Source organism: Colletotrichum tamarilloi (assembly GCF_030869305.1).
Source record: "Colletotrichum tamarilloi strain Tom-12 chromosome Unknown Scaffold_77.1, whole genome shotgun sequence".
NCBI lineage: Eukaryota > Fungi > Ascomycota > Sordariomycetes > Glomerellales > Glomerellaceae > Colletotrichum > Colletotrichum tamarilloi.
In genome coordinates, this window is record NW_026849460.1 from 42,216 (window position 1) to 58,879 (window position 16,664).

Below are 16,664 nucleotides of genomic sequence, written 5' to 3' on the forward strand. Positions count from 1 at the left end.
CGTCGATGCGCAGCTGCACTATGCCGCGCGTGCGTCTTCAGCGGGAGGAGGAGCGAGAACTGTACTTCGGACAGCTGTTCGGGCTCGAATGCTTCGTGCGCGCGAGGATCCTGTTTCTCGAAGAGGAGGGGCCCGATAGGTGGGTGCGTGCCGGGTTGTCTTTGCAGGTGATGCTGAGACATTACAACGTGGGAAGAGTCCCACGGGAGCCAGGTGTGAGGGGCAAGGCTTTGATGCTCCGAAGATGTTGACATTTTTGTAGACGGGTGGTGCCTTTTACGAAGATTCGGGAGCACTTTCCCACGGAGAAAGAGATCTTCTGCTCAAGAGGAGGAAACGATCTATCTTGCTCTCTAGACGAAACATACCCTATGAACATCACCTAAAGAGAAGACTCAACTTCCAAGTCAACCTCTAAGTTCTTCGCTTTTCTAGCAGTCACATGTTGATATGCAGTCCTTACGCAATAGCCTGCCGTACTGCGAGGGGAAGGGAAAAACTAGCATGGAAACCACTAGTGCAGTGCAACATCACAAGTCGTACTTGTGCTCGTACACTTGACACTTTTCATGGGGCCGCACAAGAAGCCATGCGGTGTTGCGATACTGAAGCGGTTCCTTGGATTCGTCGGGCAGCCTCCTCGAGAAAGTATGTGCCACCGGTGGCGTATCGAGGCCTTGGCTAGACGTGACTTTTTTTTGAGTATCTTGTCGGTGAATTTTGTTGTCATGGATAGAAGTGAGCGGTGGATTGAGCTGACGATGGGAAGGAGATTCATGCGGGCGAGAAAGGAGTATAAAGAGGGGCTCGAATCTCACGAGTTGGTGATCGGAAGATGGAGAGACATCATAGACATCACTTGGATCATCATCTTCCCAAGCAATAACTGCAGATCGATACTCATACTCTTACCTTCAGACACTCAACAAGAATCAGCAATACCTAGTTCAAGGTATTCAGCTATTCTCAAACAAGGGTATCTTTCAGATACCTTACGAAAGACAAGATGGGCAAGCATACCTCCAAGCAGTCTTCCTCGAAGTCTAAGAGTAGAATCTCCCCGACCCTCAAAACTAAGAGACCATAGCTAACTGAATCCACTACCGGCCAGGCTCCGGCACCAGGGCACCCAACGGGCAGAGCTCCTCCTCGTCTAGCACCGTCCCGGTTGACCGATCGCTCGGCAGGAGCCAGACAACAACAACGACCATGGAGGCTCACGACAGTCCGATGGGTATGTGGCTAACGCAGCCGTTCCATCAGGAGCCATACCACAACATCGCCGCGGTGTCGGCGGACGGATCGGCGGCGGGGCAGGCTGACGGACGTCAGGGGCCCGGGGCATCGGCGACGTACGCCTCATCCCGGCCGCAGCAGCAGCAGCAGCAGCAGCCGCGCTGAAGTACCTACTGCATGGTCCTTCAAGAGATCTTAGTCTAGTTAAGGGACTGTTCTAGTTCGTTTTCGTTAGAAAAGTCTCGTTATTGGATTAACGTCGCCTATGTTCTCTTCTGTCACCACTTTGCACTTCAAAGATAGACTTAGATGCACTTTGCAATCAACATCTTCTCCCGTGCCTAATCGGAAGAGCCTCTCGATTCTCTACCCCGCGCATCATCGTGGAGATGAAGGGGTCCAGAATCCGTGCGCACAATGTCAGAAGACGCAGAGGGCTATGACTGACTTGGTGTCATGGCTTGGCGATGAAGTTGGGATGTGGCTTGGGAAGAAGCCAGTGGATTCGGGCTAAAGTTTCATGAGGCTGATGAGGAACTCTGAGAGATTGGGGCTAAGGTGGCTGAGAATGGCGCGCTTTGATTAGTGCCATCAGCCCCGACTCGATGCAGCGTAAAGTTGCTGTTGAGCAACAAGTCCTCATAATACCTACTACTCCGTCCGAACATGTAAATCTGACATCGCCCCCAACAACGAACATTGAAGACAGAGTTCCGAAGCCTTGGTACCTAATTCTCTTCTTCGGGACCCGCGAACGCAAAGTGCCAAGGGAATCTTCGTATTTGCTTTTTTCGGTTCTTCCCCTGCCTGGCCCATCTCTTGGCTGTTGGCCCTATTCGGCACTCGTTCTCTCGGACGCATCCGGGCAAGCGTGCCGAGCCCAACGGCGCAGCTTGGCAAGGCCTCCCAAGGACCCAAAGCACAGATGGAGACGTCATGCAAGTTGCACAGTCACTTGCCGCTGTCCCCCGCGGGCTGCAAGCAGGCGGCCAAGAGGCTTAGGAAGCACTTGAGAACTCTCTTGAGAGAGGCTGGAAAGAAGATACGGAATGTTGGGGAGGATTGTAGTTGAGTGAATACCCGGGCAACCCTGACGGTGTGCGTGATGTCCCGATGCGTGTGTATGTGTGTGTGTGACTTGTGAATTCGATAGTCTGGAGTTTGAGTATCAAGTTTGGACTTTTGGCGAGATTGAAGAGTTGCAGCGGTGGTCGTAAGCTGACTGAGAGCCGAATTATTTTTGGGGATGGGCGTCCCTTTGTCCGGGGTTCAATTTCCCTATTCTCCCATGCTCGCTTGTTGACAGCTCGACTTATGTCAGCGGCACAAGTCGACGAGATAAAGTCAGCAAGATACGTACCCTCTCACCCTCTGCACAGATTTGCTTAGGCTCATTCTCACTCTCACTCTCATTCTCAATCTAGTTCACCTTACCTCTCACCTGACTCTCAAGAGTCTCAATCGTCTCAAACATCTGAATTGCTTTACTGGTCCAGGCTAGCCTATGTTCACCCTTCCCTGCCGGCTAGGGACAGCAAAAAGCATAAGCATAAAAGCAGAAATGAGACGGACAACCTACATGACGTCAAACACTCCAAATCAGAAGGCCGCCATCCTCAGTAAGCTTTGACCGAAATTAATTGGCAGCGGACGATGGGCACTGTTTTTGGTTTCACACACAAATGAGTTTTCTGTTTAGTGTTCGCGGTTGCTTGTGTTCCCCAGGTTCAAGCCCCCTCAAAGCGAGCCAAACCTAGCGCGACCATCGAGTCTACAGTGGAGGGAAGGGAAAATCCTTCGAGGTAACAGATCTCTCTATGATGTGCACTAACTGCCCATGTTTTGCGTTGAGATCGCTTCGCTTCGTCTTCCATCATCGGCCCCCTTCTCCACGTGTATACTCCTTCGTTCTCTGTCGAGAGAGGGTCAAGAGCCCACCCCTTTTGCGCCTCAGTTTCAGTGTTCTTTTGAGTGTTCCGGCAGGGAGGACGGCGTGGACGGCACCAGGGACAACACTGTATGAATAAATGTGTGCGGTAGTTGGAGGGTGGAGAAGGGGCTTCAAGGGGCGATGAATTTGTTTATTTGCAAGGGGGCAGCAAGGGAAAGGAGACGAAGAGCGGAAGACAACTGCAACACAGCGACGAGAATGTCACTGAATGATTGACTGAGAAGTGTTTGCAGCATGCGCTGATCGCTGGATGCAGGGCCGGTGAGACAGAGAAACGACTGTTTGGGTCCCAGGAAGACCCTCTCTCGAAGTCTTCTCTCAGTCCTCGCCCAGTCAATCAATCACTCTCTGACTTCCCGCTCCCGCTTTCTGCAGAGTTCCCAATTCATTTGTTCTCGACCAGTCCACTTCGTCCCTGACGAGCTTTCCTCCACAAAATTCCTGCAGAAAGATTGGAAAACGAATGACTAGATGGGCATAGCGCGCCCCTCCTCACGCGTAACCCAGCCACCCCCTGCACCATTTGACTCTTTCCGTCCTTCCGTCTTGTCACTATGGAGTCTATTGTCTCGAGTAAGAGACGGAGAGAAGGAAACCAAAACGGAGAGCTAAACGCTATAACGGTTGACAGCGCTGAGAGCAGCTAGGTAGGAGCTGGAGGTTGGCGCACCTTTTCAGCTTTTGTTATTGACGCCTCGTGCAACACGCGCGACACCTTTGTTGACCGGGACCTTTGTTCCCTTCCTAGACACCTAGATTGTGTCGAGCAAGGTATTGTCCGCGTCTTTGCAACCACAAAGAAGGGTCTGGTGGCAGGGAACGCAGTTGACAGGACAGCAAGCCATGAGAACGCCCTGTGCCGCAGAGGTGCCGTGATGGTGTCTTCGATAGCCAAGCCTCGTCCTTTTCTCAGATGGCTGGCTCTGCCGTAGAGATGTGCCCAGCTCGCTCGGCCGGCCCGGGTAGCTCGACTCTTTAGCTCGCTGGCGCTGCACCGCCCGGTTTGTGCTCTTCCATCATTGATATTGGGGGCCAATGGGGCCAATCAGTCAGAGACATACGCGGCAGGGCCAGTGAGTTGACGAGCATCACGGACTCCCGTGTTGCGTGCAGCAGGCTGCATAAGTGTCAGCAAAACGATGTCTGGATACGTGAGAGCGAGAATTGCGACCAGAGCAAGATAGAGTCCGAGGACCGCTGACAACAAGTTGAAGAGAAGAAAAAGACTGCAGTTGTGACCGAGCCTTCCGAGCTACGGCGGGACAATTCCCAATGCAGATTCCACCATTCGGGCTCCCATGAACACGGTACTCCGTACAGAATACGGAACCCGGTAGAGGAGGGGAGCCATAACCTAAACCTGAAGATGCAGCAATCCTTGTCCCGCCCTCGATCAGGGACCGGACTGCTCTTCGCAGCTCGCTAGAGGGGAAACGCTGGTCAAGCTGGAACCCCGGACCCAGTTTCTGACCCAGCCAGTGGCCACTGGTCCGTCGAGTTGATGAGGAGCCCGTCGTTCCCGCAGCGCTTCCCATGCTTTCAGCGTAGCAAGGCCCCGGTGATCGTTAGTGTTTCCCCTCTTGGGCCCGTCGACAGTGTGTGTTGTCACTGTGGCTAGTGCCAAGTTTGTGTTCGTTGTCGGGAGTGTCGTGCTGTGCTACATACATAGTGAATGCTGAGATGCAGAAATGGTGGTGCCGTGTACGATGGATGAATGGAGGATGGGGGGATGCAGGCGCTGTTTAGCCGTTTGCTGGGGCTGGCGCTTCTGCGTCGGCAGGCCAGGACAGGCCGGGAAATGTACTTGCGCACACACCTTGAAAGTGGTGGCAACGAAGGTACCGCCCCTGGGTCGTACCATCCCATCGATCCATCGCCCGTCCTTGGTCGGGTGTCTTACCGCGCATTTCTTGCTTTTTCGCCCTGTCGATTTCTCCCAATTGCCCATGTTCCATCGGCTCTGCCATCCAAATTCAGTCCCGTCATCAATCATCCGTTTCCCTCATCTTGTCTCCTTCTCACCACCTTTCCTCCCTTCCACTTCCTTTTCCTGTTCGTCACCTTCACTTTCGCCAAATATCCGACACAATTGAACAAACCACAGCCAACCCGGCTTCAGTCTCCTTCTCCTCTCCCGTCCTCTTCCCTTCTCTCCTCCATCTCCCCACACACTCGCTTCGTCACTGCAACAAGGAGAAGCCTCGAATCCAGTATCAGCCGTGCTGACCGACATCGTCAAGCTTCACGCACTCGACGTTCGCTTCCCGATTATCGTCACTCGCTTGTACCACCTCGCCCCTGGCCGACCGACGTACAATCGACGAAGGGTCCAGATCAAAGTCCACTGAAACGCCGCTTCCCAGGACCCGTCCTACGTATACGAGAATCTCGCTTCCTCCAAACACCTACGCTCCATCCTCCGAAGCCCGAGCCGACCGAGCGCTGGTGATAAACACCCGCAATTGTCAGAATCCACGCTTCCTCGACGTCACAAACCGGAACACGAAAAATCATCAGAAGGACTTCCATCCGCACGGAATCTCTTCCGGAATCTCTTCCGGAAATTTTCAGAACTTGGCTTTCGTGCATCGAAACGCACATTACGACGTTTGAAGCAATCTGTGCGGCAGAACCTGGGACGGCAGCTGGACCTGGCTCAACCTCGACCGACTTGGGACGAAAACCACACGCTGACGTGCATATCCGCCAACGGCATTATTCACAACTCGGGATTTTTTTTGCTGTGACCAAATTCAATCTGCGAATTCACCGCTGCCAACTGTGCATCGCATTCCTCTCCGGCCGCCAATCTTCTGGGCTTGACTCGCTGGATTGTGGCTCAATTTCGCACTCGTGCCACCCGACGTGTCTTGGACCACCGCAATAAGGAGGGAATACCTACCATCGATTGCTTTCAACGTCTCCGCATTCCAACGACTTGTTTTTGGCCGCAACGACTGACAAGTTGCCTACTTCTCTCCGAATTCCTTCTTCTTTTTCCATCTCCAACGCTCCATCCGTTCCCTTACTCTTCAGCAAATCGCCAACACCGTCAAGATGTGTAAGTGACAATTCCGCAATCTTGGACGATAAATCCCTAACTAAACATGATGCAGCTGGCCTTTCAACAACGATTATGCCCTTTGCGCAGTTGCCCGCGTGCGCTGTGAACTGTGGCCCCCTATACGACGCCAACGGCGCCTGTGTTCCTCCTGCTGTCGCGGCGGCAGATGCCAATACCTACGACAGGTGTTTCTGTAGTCAGGGTGTTCTGCAAGCCTTCTCAACAGCCGCCGGCGGTGTCTGCCCCGCTGCTGGATGCGACGACGCTGGCTTCAGCAGTATCCAAGGATGGTACACTTCATTCTGTAATTCCGTCACGGGCGGTGCTGCGACTGCATCCTCGTCCTCGGCAGGATCTTCCTCAACAAGCGGAGCTTCAAAAGGATCCTCCAACAGTGGAAATGGCGGCGATTGGTGAGAATATTCCTAGCCTTCCATGCCCCGCTATCGCTAACCTTCCAATATAGGCTCTCTAATCACTGGAGATGGGTCGTCATGCTTGTCATCCTCGTTGTCGCCATTGCTGGTATTTGGGTTGGCGCCTGCATCTGGCGCCGACGCTACCTCCGCCGTAAGGACCGCATGTACGAGCTCGGCAAGCACGCACACAAGGGACCTAGCGGCATCATTGCCGGTTCTGGTGTCAATGTCAACCAAGCTGGTATCGTCAACTCCCCCGGCCAGTTCATGCCCGGCCCGCCGCCTGCCGTATACGATGAGAAGCCCCCCAAGGAGAAGAAGAAGTGGGTTGTCAACGAGCGGACATGAGAGTGCGACTTCAGTAGACATGTTGTGCGGCATCACTCTTCATCACTATCTCTCAACGGCTTAACGAGACGGCGTTCACATATTTCACGGCATTGGTGTTTGGATATTCACACATACTTGTTCCCAGGCAATACTTGTTGCTCTTCTTTTTTTTTCTTTGGTCATTGATTAGGCGTACGGCTGGAAACAATGGAGGGTTCTGTCGTCGGACACAATCAGCATTGGTGGTCCTGGTTCTTGACAGTGAAACCACGCAATCAAAAAGGGCGAGTTTGAAGGGGTGGAAACAGGCCGATGGCAGGAGACCCCCAGTCTCACACAGCTGCGTAACAGAAGCGGCCTGTTTCTCTTGGGCCCCGGGGGAAATGTTCTTTGAAGAACTGGCCCCGGAAAGCGGGAGGGCTCGTGTGGTCAGCTTAGCATCATCTCGAATCAAATGATAATTTCTTATACCCGTTCACAACCACGGCCACTGAAACGCTTCACATTCAGAGCACCAGCAATGTTTTGTTTTGTTTTGCGACTGTAACTGACTCGATGCCGATATCCCGTGGTCGTATGCGTAAGCTTTTCCTTCTTTCAATCCCTTGCCAAAGAGTATTATCCACAATCATGAGGCTTGTCTGAGCGGGTCGATCAAACTGCCATGTGGGCGCAGAGGTCCTGGCACCTGCAGGATGTTTCGCAGGCATCGCGGTGGGTTTTTCGATGGTTCCTGTTCATAATTGGTTCGAGCTTGCGTGCGGGACGAGTGTCGTTTATGCTCCGCTACGGCTTCACTTCTTGGAAGAGAATTCGGCGTCCGCCATTGTCGAGCTCTGCTATTCAATTGACGGGCATGATCACTGCTGGTATTTGTCGTTCGAGATGATGAGACTCTACAGGTAGGTTGGACGAGATATGTTGAAGGGTGGAGCTCCCTCCCTCTGCAACGAAGGACGGCAAGAAGAGGCGTGGACGCAGTTACAGTCTTTCGTTCCATATCTGGCCTGTATGACGAGCCCAACACTTCTGGTTGATATCTTGATTAGATCAAGATTGTAGAAGAGGACTTACGGTGTACATGGTGCTCCAGGGTATATCAACCTACATGTTCCTGCCAACCATTTTCTGAAGTGTAAGCATCGTGACTTTCGTCCGAAGAAACAGTGAACACGGATAGATAAATTTCTACATCTGTAAAAGGTTCCAGCCGGATACATGATCTGCGAATGAAGATCTTCGGCTATTAGGATGTCTTTCGTATACACAATAGGTCCTCAATTGGGACTTCTTCCTCACTCAATCACAGACGTAGACACCGATTCAACGGCTGCCGGCACGCGAGCTCAAACTAGAGAGGGCGCTCCTCATTCGTGCACCTATGAATGGTACTGAGGCTGGCATGAAGTCTATCACACGCCATACGTGAGTTCATCTGAGCACTAGACGTGCACCCAACATGAAGTCCAATCGGCTCCGATTACCAAATAATCCCCGACCGACGGGGCTTTCTTAAGCTCGCCGGCTCCCAGCTACCAGCACACAGACATTTACAACCATCCGCATGTCGATTCCCCTCGTTCTCCCATACATGACTTGGCAAATTGACTTAAGCTTCATCTTTCTAATAATTGTTCTACCACATCCCGTTTCCCACAGCCATAGCCGATGAAGCAACCCCCAACCTCCCAGCCCACCGCATCCCCACAGACCGAGACACAAATTCCCCATTCTGGACCAAGACCCTTCCCCCTCTCGAGGAACATACAAAAAGGCTCTTTATAGAATACGCAAAGATCCCAGAAGATAAGCTCCAAGACCATCTCGAAGAAGCAGTAGGTTGCTCACCGCCCGACCTCTCAAACCCACACTCACATTTCCCCCCCCTGGACTCTCCCAAACCCGACTTCCTCAGCATCGTCAACGAAGTACTAACCCACGGCCTCTCTCTCTCCTCAGCGCAGAAAGGCATGGAACGACTGTCCCTACCCATGCATAGGCCTCTGGCTCTTCCTCAAGCTACAGCTCCGAAACAACAGGGAATTCGACGAGGCCGTGTGGCGTACGCAACGAGGCGAGAACCTCGTCGACTTTGGATGCGCCGTTGGTCAGGATCTACGTAGTCTGGTGCGTCTATCCTTTCCCCTCCTGCCTGACTTCTTACACTCTATGCACCCTTACCATCAGCTCCACAAGAATGCCACACAATATCATGAAACCATCTCGACCAGCCATCTCGACCAGCAATCAACTAACAACTCCCCAGGTCCACGCAGGTTCACCCCCACAATCCCTCCACGGCATAGACCTAACCCCCTCCTTCTTCTCCGCCGGCAAATCGCTCTTCAACGACCCTCACACCCCAATCACATTCCTCCAGGCAAACGCCCTCTCCCCGCCCTCAACCCTCCCCTCCTCCTGGCGTAACAACTTCACCATCATCACAGCAAACTACGTCCAGCACTGCTTCAGCCTACAAGACCAAGAAACCTACGCCGCCTTCCTGCTAGCTTTACTCTCGGGAAAACCAAATGACTTGATTTTCGGCCGCACGGCGGGCACGACGGAGGGCGAGGCGCGGAGGGAGGAGATGCACAAGGGCCAGAGGCTGTATCGGCACACGGAAGCGAGTTTTGTCGAGTTTTGGACGAGGGTGGCGGCGCAACATGGGAGGAGAGCGAGGATTGAGACGTGGGTTGATGAGGTTCCTGCTTTTGAGCTCAGGGGCGAGGGGATGGAGAGGTTTGAACCTGTCAAGAATCTCATGTATTCGATTCGGTTTGAGTGAGGTTTTCTGACATGTGTTCGGCACGCGTGAAGAGTACGCAAAGCCAAAGGTTATTCACCCTCGTGTACTTGAACTATGCGACATCTACAAGTGTGACCAAGCGAAGAAGACGCAGTTCAGGTGTACCATGCTAATATTCATGCAGTCTATCTATATGCCATTAAACGCGTGTCGTGTTCGGATCCAAAAATCAACAAAGTTCATACTGCTTTTGATCGGGCCCAGGGTGTCTTTTCTGCATCATCCGCGTGGAAACTCTCAAAGCGCCTAACTAATTTGAATACGGTTCCCAGTAGGAGTTATTAGTTTTCGCAACGTCGAATCATTTACTTGGTCCTTACAGGTAAGGCGATTTTGGCTTTGTCGCTTTGCTCTTCAGCCGCATCCATGTACAAGTCAATCAGACAACCGGCAGACCACGCCTGTGTAGGGCACTATTGTTTGTTAGCAAATGAGCCACTGTTTACAATCAGAAACAACTTACAGAATCGGGGCAATCTTCGCCATCCTTTTGTGTCAGCTCCGCGAGTCCGGCCCAGACGCTTTCCCGGATCATCTGCTTGCAGCCCATGAGCCTCCGCGTAACTTGCTGGAAGGCCTCGATGCGTCCAGCCTGGTCACCTCTTCTGGCGAGGTCAAACTTGAGCAGGGCGCGGAGGAAGAAACCAGTTGGCCACAGCCATTCCGGGCCCTGGTGGTAGTTTCGTCCCTTGCTAGTGGCGAAGTCCTCACTGTCTTCGCTGTTGCGGTAGTACGGCCTGTAGTTGAGATCGGCGGGGTCGAGAGTCGCCATGCCTGTAGGCCCACGGATGGACTTGTCGGCTACCAAGAGGGCGTGCAGCGCATGCGCGGGATCGAAGAGCTCGGGTGCCGCGCACATGGCGATGGGGAAGTTGGCACGCAGCTGGTAGTCCTCGTACTCCTTGCCAGACTTGTACAAGTCCTTGTAAATTCCGCGACGATTGATGACCTGCGGGTTGACATCGTACTTGCCGTCTTCCTCAGAAGAAAGAGGAACCCAGTAGCATCGCTCAAAGCTGTCGCGAATCAGGTTGGCCCACTCTCTGTGAGAAATTGTCGACTCGTCTGCCTTCTTCACGGACGAATACTGGTACTTGCCTTGCTGGTTGAGCGACGCCACCCACTTCAGAGTGCTGTATAGGAGACCAGTGATCTCAATGGCAGCGCCGTCACGGGGTGTACCGGGAACACCCTTTGAGCCAGCTTTTTCGCTTTCACCCATCTTGTCCATCCATGTACCGCAGTTATTCTGGTTACCACCAAAGATGATGCCAGTGTCCCAGTCAGTCTTGATGGAAATGTTGAAGCCATTGTCACTCATCTGCGAGTCGATCGAGGGACCAGCATTGGCCTCACGGAAGGACATGCCAGATGCGTGTCTCTGCAGCGCTTCCTGGATGATATCCTCGATGGTGCTCTCCTGGGAATAGGTGCGAGAGTCATCGACATCGAACCAGGTGTCGTCGTAAGGCAGGAAGCGTCTCTTGACCTTTTCCTGGAGCAGGTCCAGTCCATTGGGTGCGAACTTGGTGTAGTCTTGGATGCACTGAAGGAAGAACCAGATGGAGTCGCGAGAGTTGTAACGCGGCAAAGCTCCGCTGCTGAGCAGGTTGGGAATCATACCGTGCTTCAGAACGCTGGCAAAGGCAAGGATGTGCTCCTTTGCTTCGTCGAAACGGCCGGTGCCAAGGTAGAGACCACGCAAGGAGATGAAGACATCACGTCCCCAGCATCTCGCCCACTCGACGGCAAAATGAGGCAGACCGGCAGCCAACGATGGGACCAGCTTCTTGGGCCACAAAGAGCCAGATTTGACAAGGCCAGTCTCTTGCACGCTGACCATGGCGAGACTTTGGAGGAACCATTGTCCTTCGCGAACGTTGTCGTTCATGAGTTCAAGTCCACGCTCCCAAGAGGCAGTGTACAAGGTGCGCAGAACGAGGCCAAAGTATCTTGGCAGCAAAAAGCTGGGGATCTTGCGAATCGCATCAAACCGCTCCTTGAGCCAGACGGCGGGCTTCTCAAGGTTCTCAAAGTCGGGAGTCTTGCTGATGCGCTCCAGGCGTCCGACAATGTAATCCAGAGCCCATTGGCCGTCACGAAGATTCTGGCACAGAGGATGAGCAAGGTTGTTGTCCCGGATAATATCCTTCAGAAGACTCCACCATCCCTGGAGACCGGCATAAACGAGCTTGCCGTAGCCGGGAATCTCGTAGCAGCCATCGTTGCCACCGCTTCCATCACGTTCCTCGGCCTCACATCGGTAAAGCAGGAAGTTGAGATCCACCAGGTTCAGGTTCTCAACCGCGGACCTAGCACCCGAGGTGACGTAGTTGTCGAGACCAGATGAGTGCTCAGCTGCCGGGATCCATGTCTCGAAAAGAGCAATGCTGCCAGGAGGGAACTTGTCGCGCACAGTAATAATGGTATCGTCGCCCTTGACCTCCATGCGAACGCCGGGGACATCTACCACGCGACTAGGCAGGCCACGCAGAAGCTTCTTGTCGTCCAGAGCCTCCTTGCGAGCCTCGTCGCTTGCATCCACCTCAAGCATCCAGCTGCCAAGATGACGGGCTTTGGTGCCTCCAAGGTGTACCGCGTTGAAAGCGCCATTGCCGTTGCCGTAGCCAGGGAAAGCAGTGTGGGCAATCAGGAAGTATCCCTTTCTCGACTCAGGGTGTACTCTGTGTACGGTGATGTACTGATCCTCATGATGAATGTGAGTCTCATCGTATCCGTCCTTGCCCATGAGGGTGTGGATCTGGTTCAAGAGCTTCTTGATGCCGCCAATGCCGTTTCCGCCGCCACCAATCTTAACAGGCTTGGAGGATGACTCAGACGTGTACAGCCTAGTCTCGTTGACGAGGTCAACAAGTTTGGGGTAGATCTCATCATAACCCATGACACTGCCAGTTGCACTGGCGCACATGTTGACCAGAGCGGCGTTCGGGAGGGTATCGCGTGCATCACGCTTCTGAGCCGGGGTCTCGTTGTCGTGAGTGCAGTCCATGAAGAGGGCCTGAACTGGTACAGGCTTGATCCTCCGGATGATCTCTCGCGAGGACGGGCTGCTCCCGTTGAGCAGGTCGCTGCCTTCGTTGGCCGGGCTCATGGGGCTCATTGGGGACTTAGGGTCTGCCTTTGAAATCTCGTCAACCTCGAAGCTTCCAATGGGACGACCGCCGTGCTTATGGACCAGGCGGCTGAGCTCTCCAGTGCTCCATGCTTGCATGGCTTCACGGATCAAAGCACTCAGACCCAGCCTCTTTACGAAGACATAGTCCATCTCCTCGGAGCCAGAGAACAACTCTGCCACGACATACAAATCCGGTCGGACTCGGCGTGCCTCGTCCAGAATGTGCTCGGCAACATGGATTGGCGTAGAGTGGCAGTTGTCAATGCGGAAACCAGCAAAGTACTTGGCGAGCATACGGGCATACTTGGTCATGAACTCCCACAGGAAAGGACTGTCTGATGGACCCTTGCCGTAGCGGAGCTTGACGCAGTCGCCCCAGACAATGACCTCGCGTCTCAGGTATACGCGAGAATCCGGGCCGGCATTGTCGACCAAGGCGTTGCCGCCCCAAACCCAACCATTGTTGACCAAGACATTCTCCTCGGGCTTGTTCTTGGCCGTTGTGTCGTTCTTGGGCAGACGAGTGAAGTAGGTCTCGATGAGAGGGAACTCCTTGTTGATGGGGCCCATGCGCGGGCCATGCTCATCAAGTCGGCAGTACTTGATACGATTGAAGAGCTGCTGCAGGATCTCGCTGAGCTCGTTATCATACTCTTTGTAGAATGGCAGGTTGATCTCGTCGAGAATAGACACCAACTTTGACTTAGCTGCCGCCTTGGTCGGACCGCTACCCCCTTCACCCTCGTAGCGTCCAAAGATGGTGGACAGAAGTCCAGAAGCCACCTTAGGGTCGACCTTTCTCCTGAACCTCTCGCCCATGCGGTCACCGCCCTGAAGGCCGTTCTTGATGAGGAAATCGGCCTGGTCTTTGAGAGATGCGTCTTTCAGTCCCGTCACATTTGCGTCGCCAGTGGTGTCTTGCGGCAGGGTGGTGCTGCCGGCAACCCAAGCCTCCAAGCCCGCCTCAACGTCGCGCTCGACGTCAATGGCGTAGTATTCCCAGAGGCGAATCTCGGAGATCACCTGCTTCTTGATGGCGTCCATAATCTTGATGAGGTCATCGTCGCTCTTCACCTCGGTGGGAAGTCCAAGCTTCTCAAGGTTCTCGCTAAGCTCCAACAGCTTCGAGTCCAGCAGCCACGCGGACTCTAGCCAAGGTGCCGTGACCAAGTTGTATCCGGCATCCGGGTGATCTTGCAGCCATGCGGTATTGTGTGCCGTGTGATTAAGGACAATGTCGGTCAAACTAAGGAGGGAATACTGCTTTTCCAAGCTCTCCACCAAGCCCTTAATGTCTTTCTCGCCGGCAGGGAAGCATTCGGGATCCCAGCCCAATTGATCGTACAAGCTGTATGGGGAATTGGAAGCACCGCGAACCTGCAGCGGGGTGAAGTGAATCATGTTGTAACCGCGATCGCTAATACCGCGAAGATGCTTTTCCCAGTCGCCTGGGTATTTGCCCATAAACTTGCTAATGACTGAGAAGATGGACAGAGCGGGCAGTGGCAGCGGGCGGCCATCGAGACTGAGACGCGGGGCGACATCGATGTAGTAGAGGGGCGTCTTTTTGTTGGTGGCGCCGGTCTGGGGAGTCGAGTCGAGCTCCTCTTCAAGCTCTGGCAGCTCGGCATAGGTGGTGTAGAAGGCGTAAGCGCCGGCCTGGAAGATGGGGATGGAGATTTCAATTGTCCGATTGAAGTCGGGCTTCAGTCTAGAAAACGCATGAGTCGCAAGCTACATACACGAATACACGCCAGAAACTGGACAATGGCAATGAGGAGCAGTGGAAGCCGCAGAGAAAGCTTACTTGAACTCGCGAAACTGGTCTCTGTGAAACTCGGCGCCCTGCTCTGGAATGTTGACCCACAGACTGCCATGGCGACAGATGGATGAGGTACCCTCGATTGCAAAGCGAATTGTTACAGGATCGTTTGTCTTTGGGGCGAGATAGATGTATTCGCCGGCGACCTGAGGCGAGCCATCATCGTTGAGGGGGAGGAGGTATACTTCGTTGGATACCATGGTTTTCGGGACCATTTGCGTAGGTTGTAGGAGGCAGCTTTCGTGCCCCGCGGACAGATCGGCGGCGTGGGTATCAATGAGGGCGAGGTCGAGGACGGGGCCTGGGGACGACGGGCAGCAAGCTGTGGCCGTGGACCGTGAACCTTGGGCGTGGATGGGGCCTGTAGATGACCTGGACGTGGAAGAGAGCGCACTGGCTTATGCGGAGACGATTCCGGCCAGAAAAAGAATGGGCCGGTTGCTGGGGTTTGAGCGAGGGTGAAGACGCAGCTAGATGGAGCGAGTGGCAATTGCAGGTGCAATTGATTGAGAGGCGACAGAGATGGAGGCGAAACGATTCGACGGTAGAATGAGCTGGCCGTGGGCCTCGAGGATAAACGGGCTGCTGTAAGAGGTGGAATAGGCAAAGGTGATAGGAAGAGAAGAAGTTTGGAGAGTGTGTGGGAGAGAAGGAGGAGGAAAAGAAAAACACGGCCGAGGACGGTGACGATATGACGGATTGGGCCAGAAAGAGAGACAGCACCATCAGCTTAGCTCAGGTACATGGCCTCACCTTCCCAACAGCTCCCAGCCCGGCCGGTCTTCTCATGTACCTTAATTACTTCTCACCTTGTACCAAAGTACGGCAGGTAAGATCAGGAAGGGCAAGACATGGCGGGGTTTCGCTATGCTCCTTTACCCTGCCCTGCCTCATTTTCGTTCCCAGGCCAAAGTAGCAAGGCTCACCTAAGAAATTCCAAGAGCTCAGCAAAGTAGCAGAAGATCCAACAGAAATCCAGGTCAATCCAAGGTACGGAAAGCAAAGCAAGGTGCCGGGGGCTGCGGAAGCTCTGGTCAAAATGCGATGAAGAACGCTGGGATTCCGTGTATCCCGTCTTAGTGCTGAGAGTTCTGCTAGGCCATCTCGCCTAGGTACTTCTCACCAACACAGCTACAAGGAAAGGAAAATTTGACGAGATACAAGCTGCCTCACCTCATCTTGAGGTACTTATCCAGCTATGGCTTTTCCCCCCCCTGGCACCTATGCTAATCTCGCCAAATGCAAGAGCTTCCAATGTCAGTCAGTTCGGGAAGCCAAAGGACGAAGAAAAAGTCTCCAATGCTCCAGTGAACAGAGACTCGAACGACAGGCGGGGGGCGGGGCAGCCATGTATCTCTCCACCAAAAGCATGCAGAGAAGGTACATCCATGGATGTCATCGCCCGCAGCAAACCCGCAATTGTCAAAGCTGCCAAAATTAAAATAAAATAAAAAATGACGGGCACGGCAAACATGGGAATGTTTGGCAGCGCCCAAACCGGATAGCTTGGGCGGGGACAACACAGAGGCTCGCACGCTCGGTGGGGTCTCCCATGCTGCTCTAGACGCCCTAGCGGAGTTTGGTCTTAGCGCTGCGCTGGTCGTGGGCCGTCATCGCGATCCTCGAGATTCCAGACCGCTGTCGACACTGAGAATTCCCACTCTTTGGGTGCTTCTTGGATCGCGATGCAGAGAGACTAGTGTGAGTTGGCCAGTGAAAAGCCAGCCAGTGTGCCTATGGCCCAGTGCGGCGAGTGTTCCATATCGTGTGTGCAACAAACTTGAGCGGTAACCGGGGGATTTAATGTCGCATGCCGGGGATGGAGACTCGGACTGAGACGAGACTGGGGGAGCACGGCAGGCCGCAGCAGAGATGAAAGACCAGGACAGGCCAGACC

The 16,664-nt window shown here is 53.8% G+C and overlaps 7 protein-coding genes across 7 annotated transcripts; 4 read left to right on the forward strand and 3 right to left on the reverse strand.

The window, feature by feature from the left end:
* Nucleotides 1–569: 569 nt before the first annotated feature.
* CTAM01_12466 (uncharacterized protein) lies at nucleotides 570–1,401 on the forward strand (the record flags this gene model as incomplete). Its single annotated transcript, XM_060528472.1, has 2 exons — nucleotides 570–648; nucleotides 1,112–1,401. 2 exons carry the CDS (start codon nucleotides 570–572, stop codon nucleotides 1,399–1,401), a joined length of 369 nt encoding a protein of 122 aa, XP_060376861.1.
* Nucleotides 1,402–3,830: 2,429 nt separating this feature from the next.
* On the reverse strand, nucleotides 3,831–4,205 carry CTAM01_12467 (uncharacterized protein; the record flags this gene model as incomplete). Its single annotated transcript, XM_060528473.1, has 1 exon — nucleotides 3,831–4,205. A coding segment is annotated over one exon (375 nt), but the record flags the coding sequence as incomplete, so codon positions are not given.
* Nucleotides 4,206–4,916: 711 nt separating this feature from the next.
* CTAM01_12468 (uncharacterized protein) lies at nucleotides 4,917–5,636 on the forward strand (the record flags this gene model as incomplete). Its single annotated transcript, XM_060528474.1, has 1 exon — nucleotides 4,917–5,636. The coding sequence occupies one exon, from the start codon at nucleotides 4,917–4,919 to the stop codon at nucleotides 5,634–5,636; it is 720 nt and encodes a 239-aa protein (XP_060376863.1).
* Nucleotides 5,637–6,244: 608 nt separating this feature from the next.
* CTAM01_12469 (uncharacterized protein) lies at nucleotides 6,245–7,018 on the forward strand (the record flags this gene model as incomplete). Its single annotated transcript, XM_060528475.1, has 3 exons — nucleotides 6,245–6,248; nucleotides 6,304–6,664; nucleotides 6,718–7,018. 3 exons carry the CDS (start codon nucleotides 6,245–6,247, stop codon nucleotides 7,016–7,018), a joined length of 666 nt encoding a protein of 221 aa, XP_060376864.1.
* Nucleotides 7,019–8,661: 1,643 nt separating this feature from the next.
* CTAM01_12470 (uncharacterized protein) lies at nucleotides 8,662–9,788 on the forward strand (the record flags this gene model as incomplete). The annotated part of the gene is made up of 3 exons (XM_060528476.1): nucleotides 8,662–8,835; nucleotides 8,960–9,127; nucleotides 9,267–9,788. Coding segments are annotated over 3 exons (864 nt in total), but the record flags the coding sequence as incomplete, so codon positions are not given.
* A 326-nt stretch (nucleotides 9,789–10,114) lies between these two features.
* Nucleotides 10,115–14,982, reverse strand: CTAM01_12471 (glycogen debranching enzyme; the record flags this gene model as incomplete). The annotated part of the gene is made up of 3 exons (XM_060528477.1): nucleotides 10,115–10,210; nucleotides 10,273–14,656; nucleotides 14,753–14,982. The coding sequence occupies 3 exons, from the start codon at nucleotides 14,980–14,982 to the stop codon at nucleotides 10,115–10,117; spliced, it is 4,710 nt and encodes a 1,569-aa protein (XP_060376866.1).
* Nucleotides 14,983–16,336: 1,354 nt separating this feature from the next.
* On the reverse strand, nucleotides 16,337–16,661 carry CTAM01_12472 (uncharacterized protein; the record flags this gene model as incomplete). Its single annotated transcript, XM_060528478.1, has 2 exons — nucleotides 16,337–16,501; nucleotides 16,548–16,661. Coding segments are annotated over 2 exons (279 nt in total), but the record flags the coding sequence as incomplete, so codon positions are not given.
* Nucleotides 16,662–16,664: the final 3 nt, after the last annotated feature.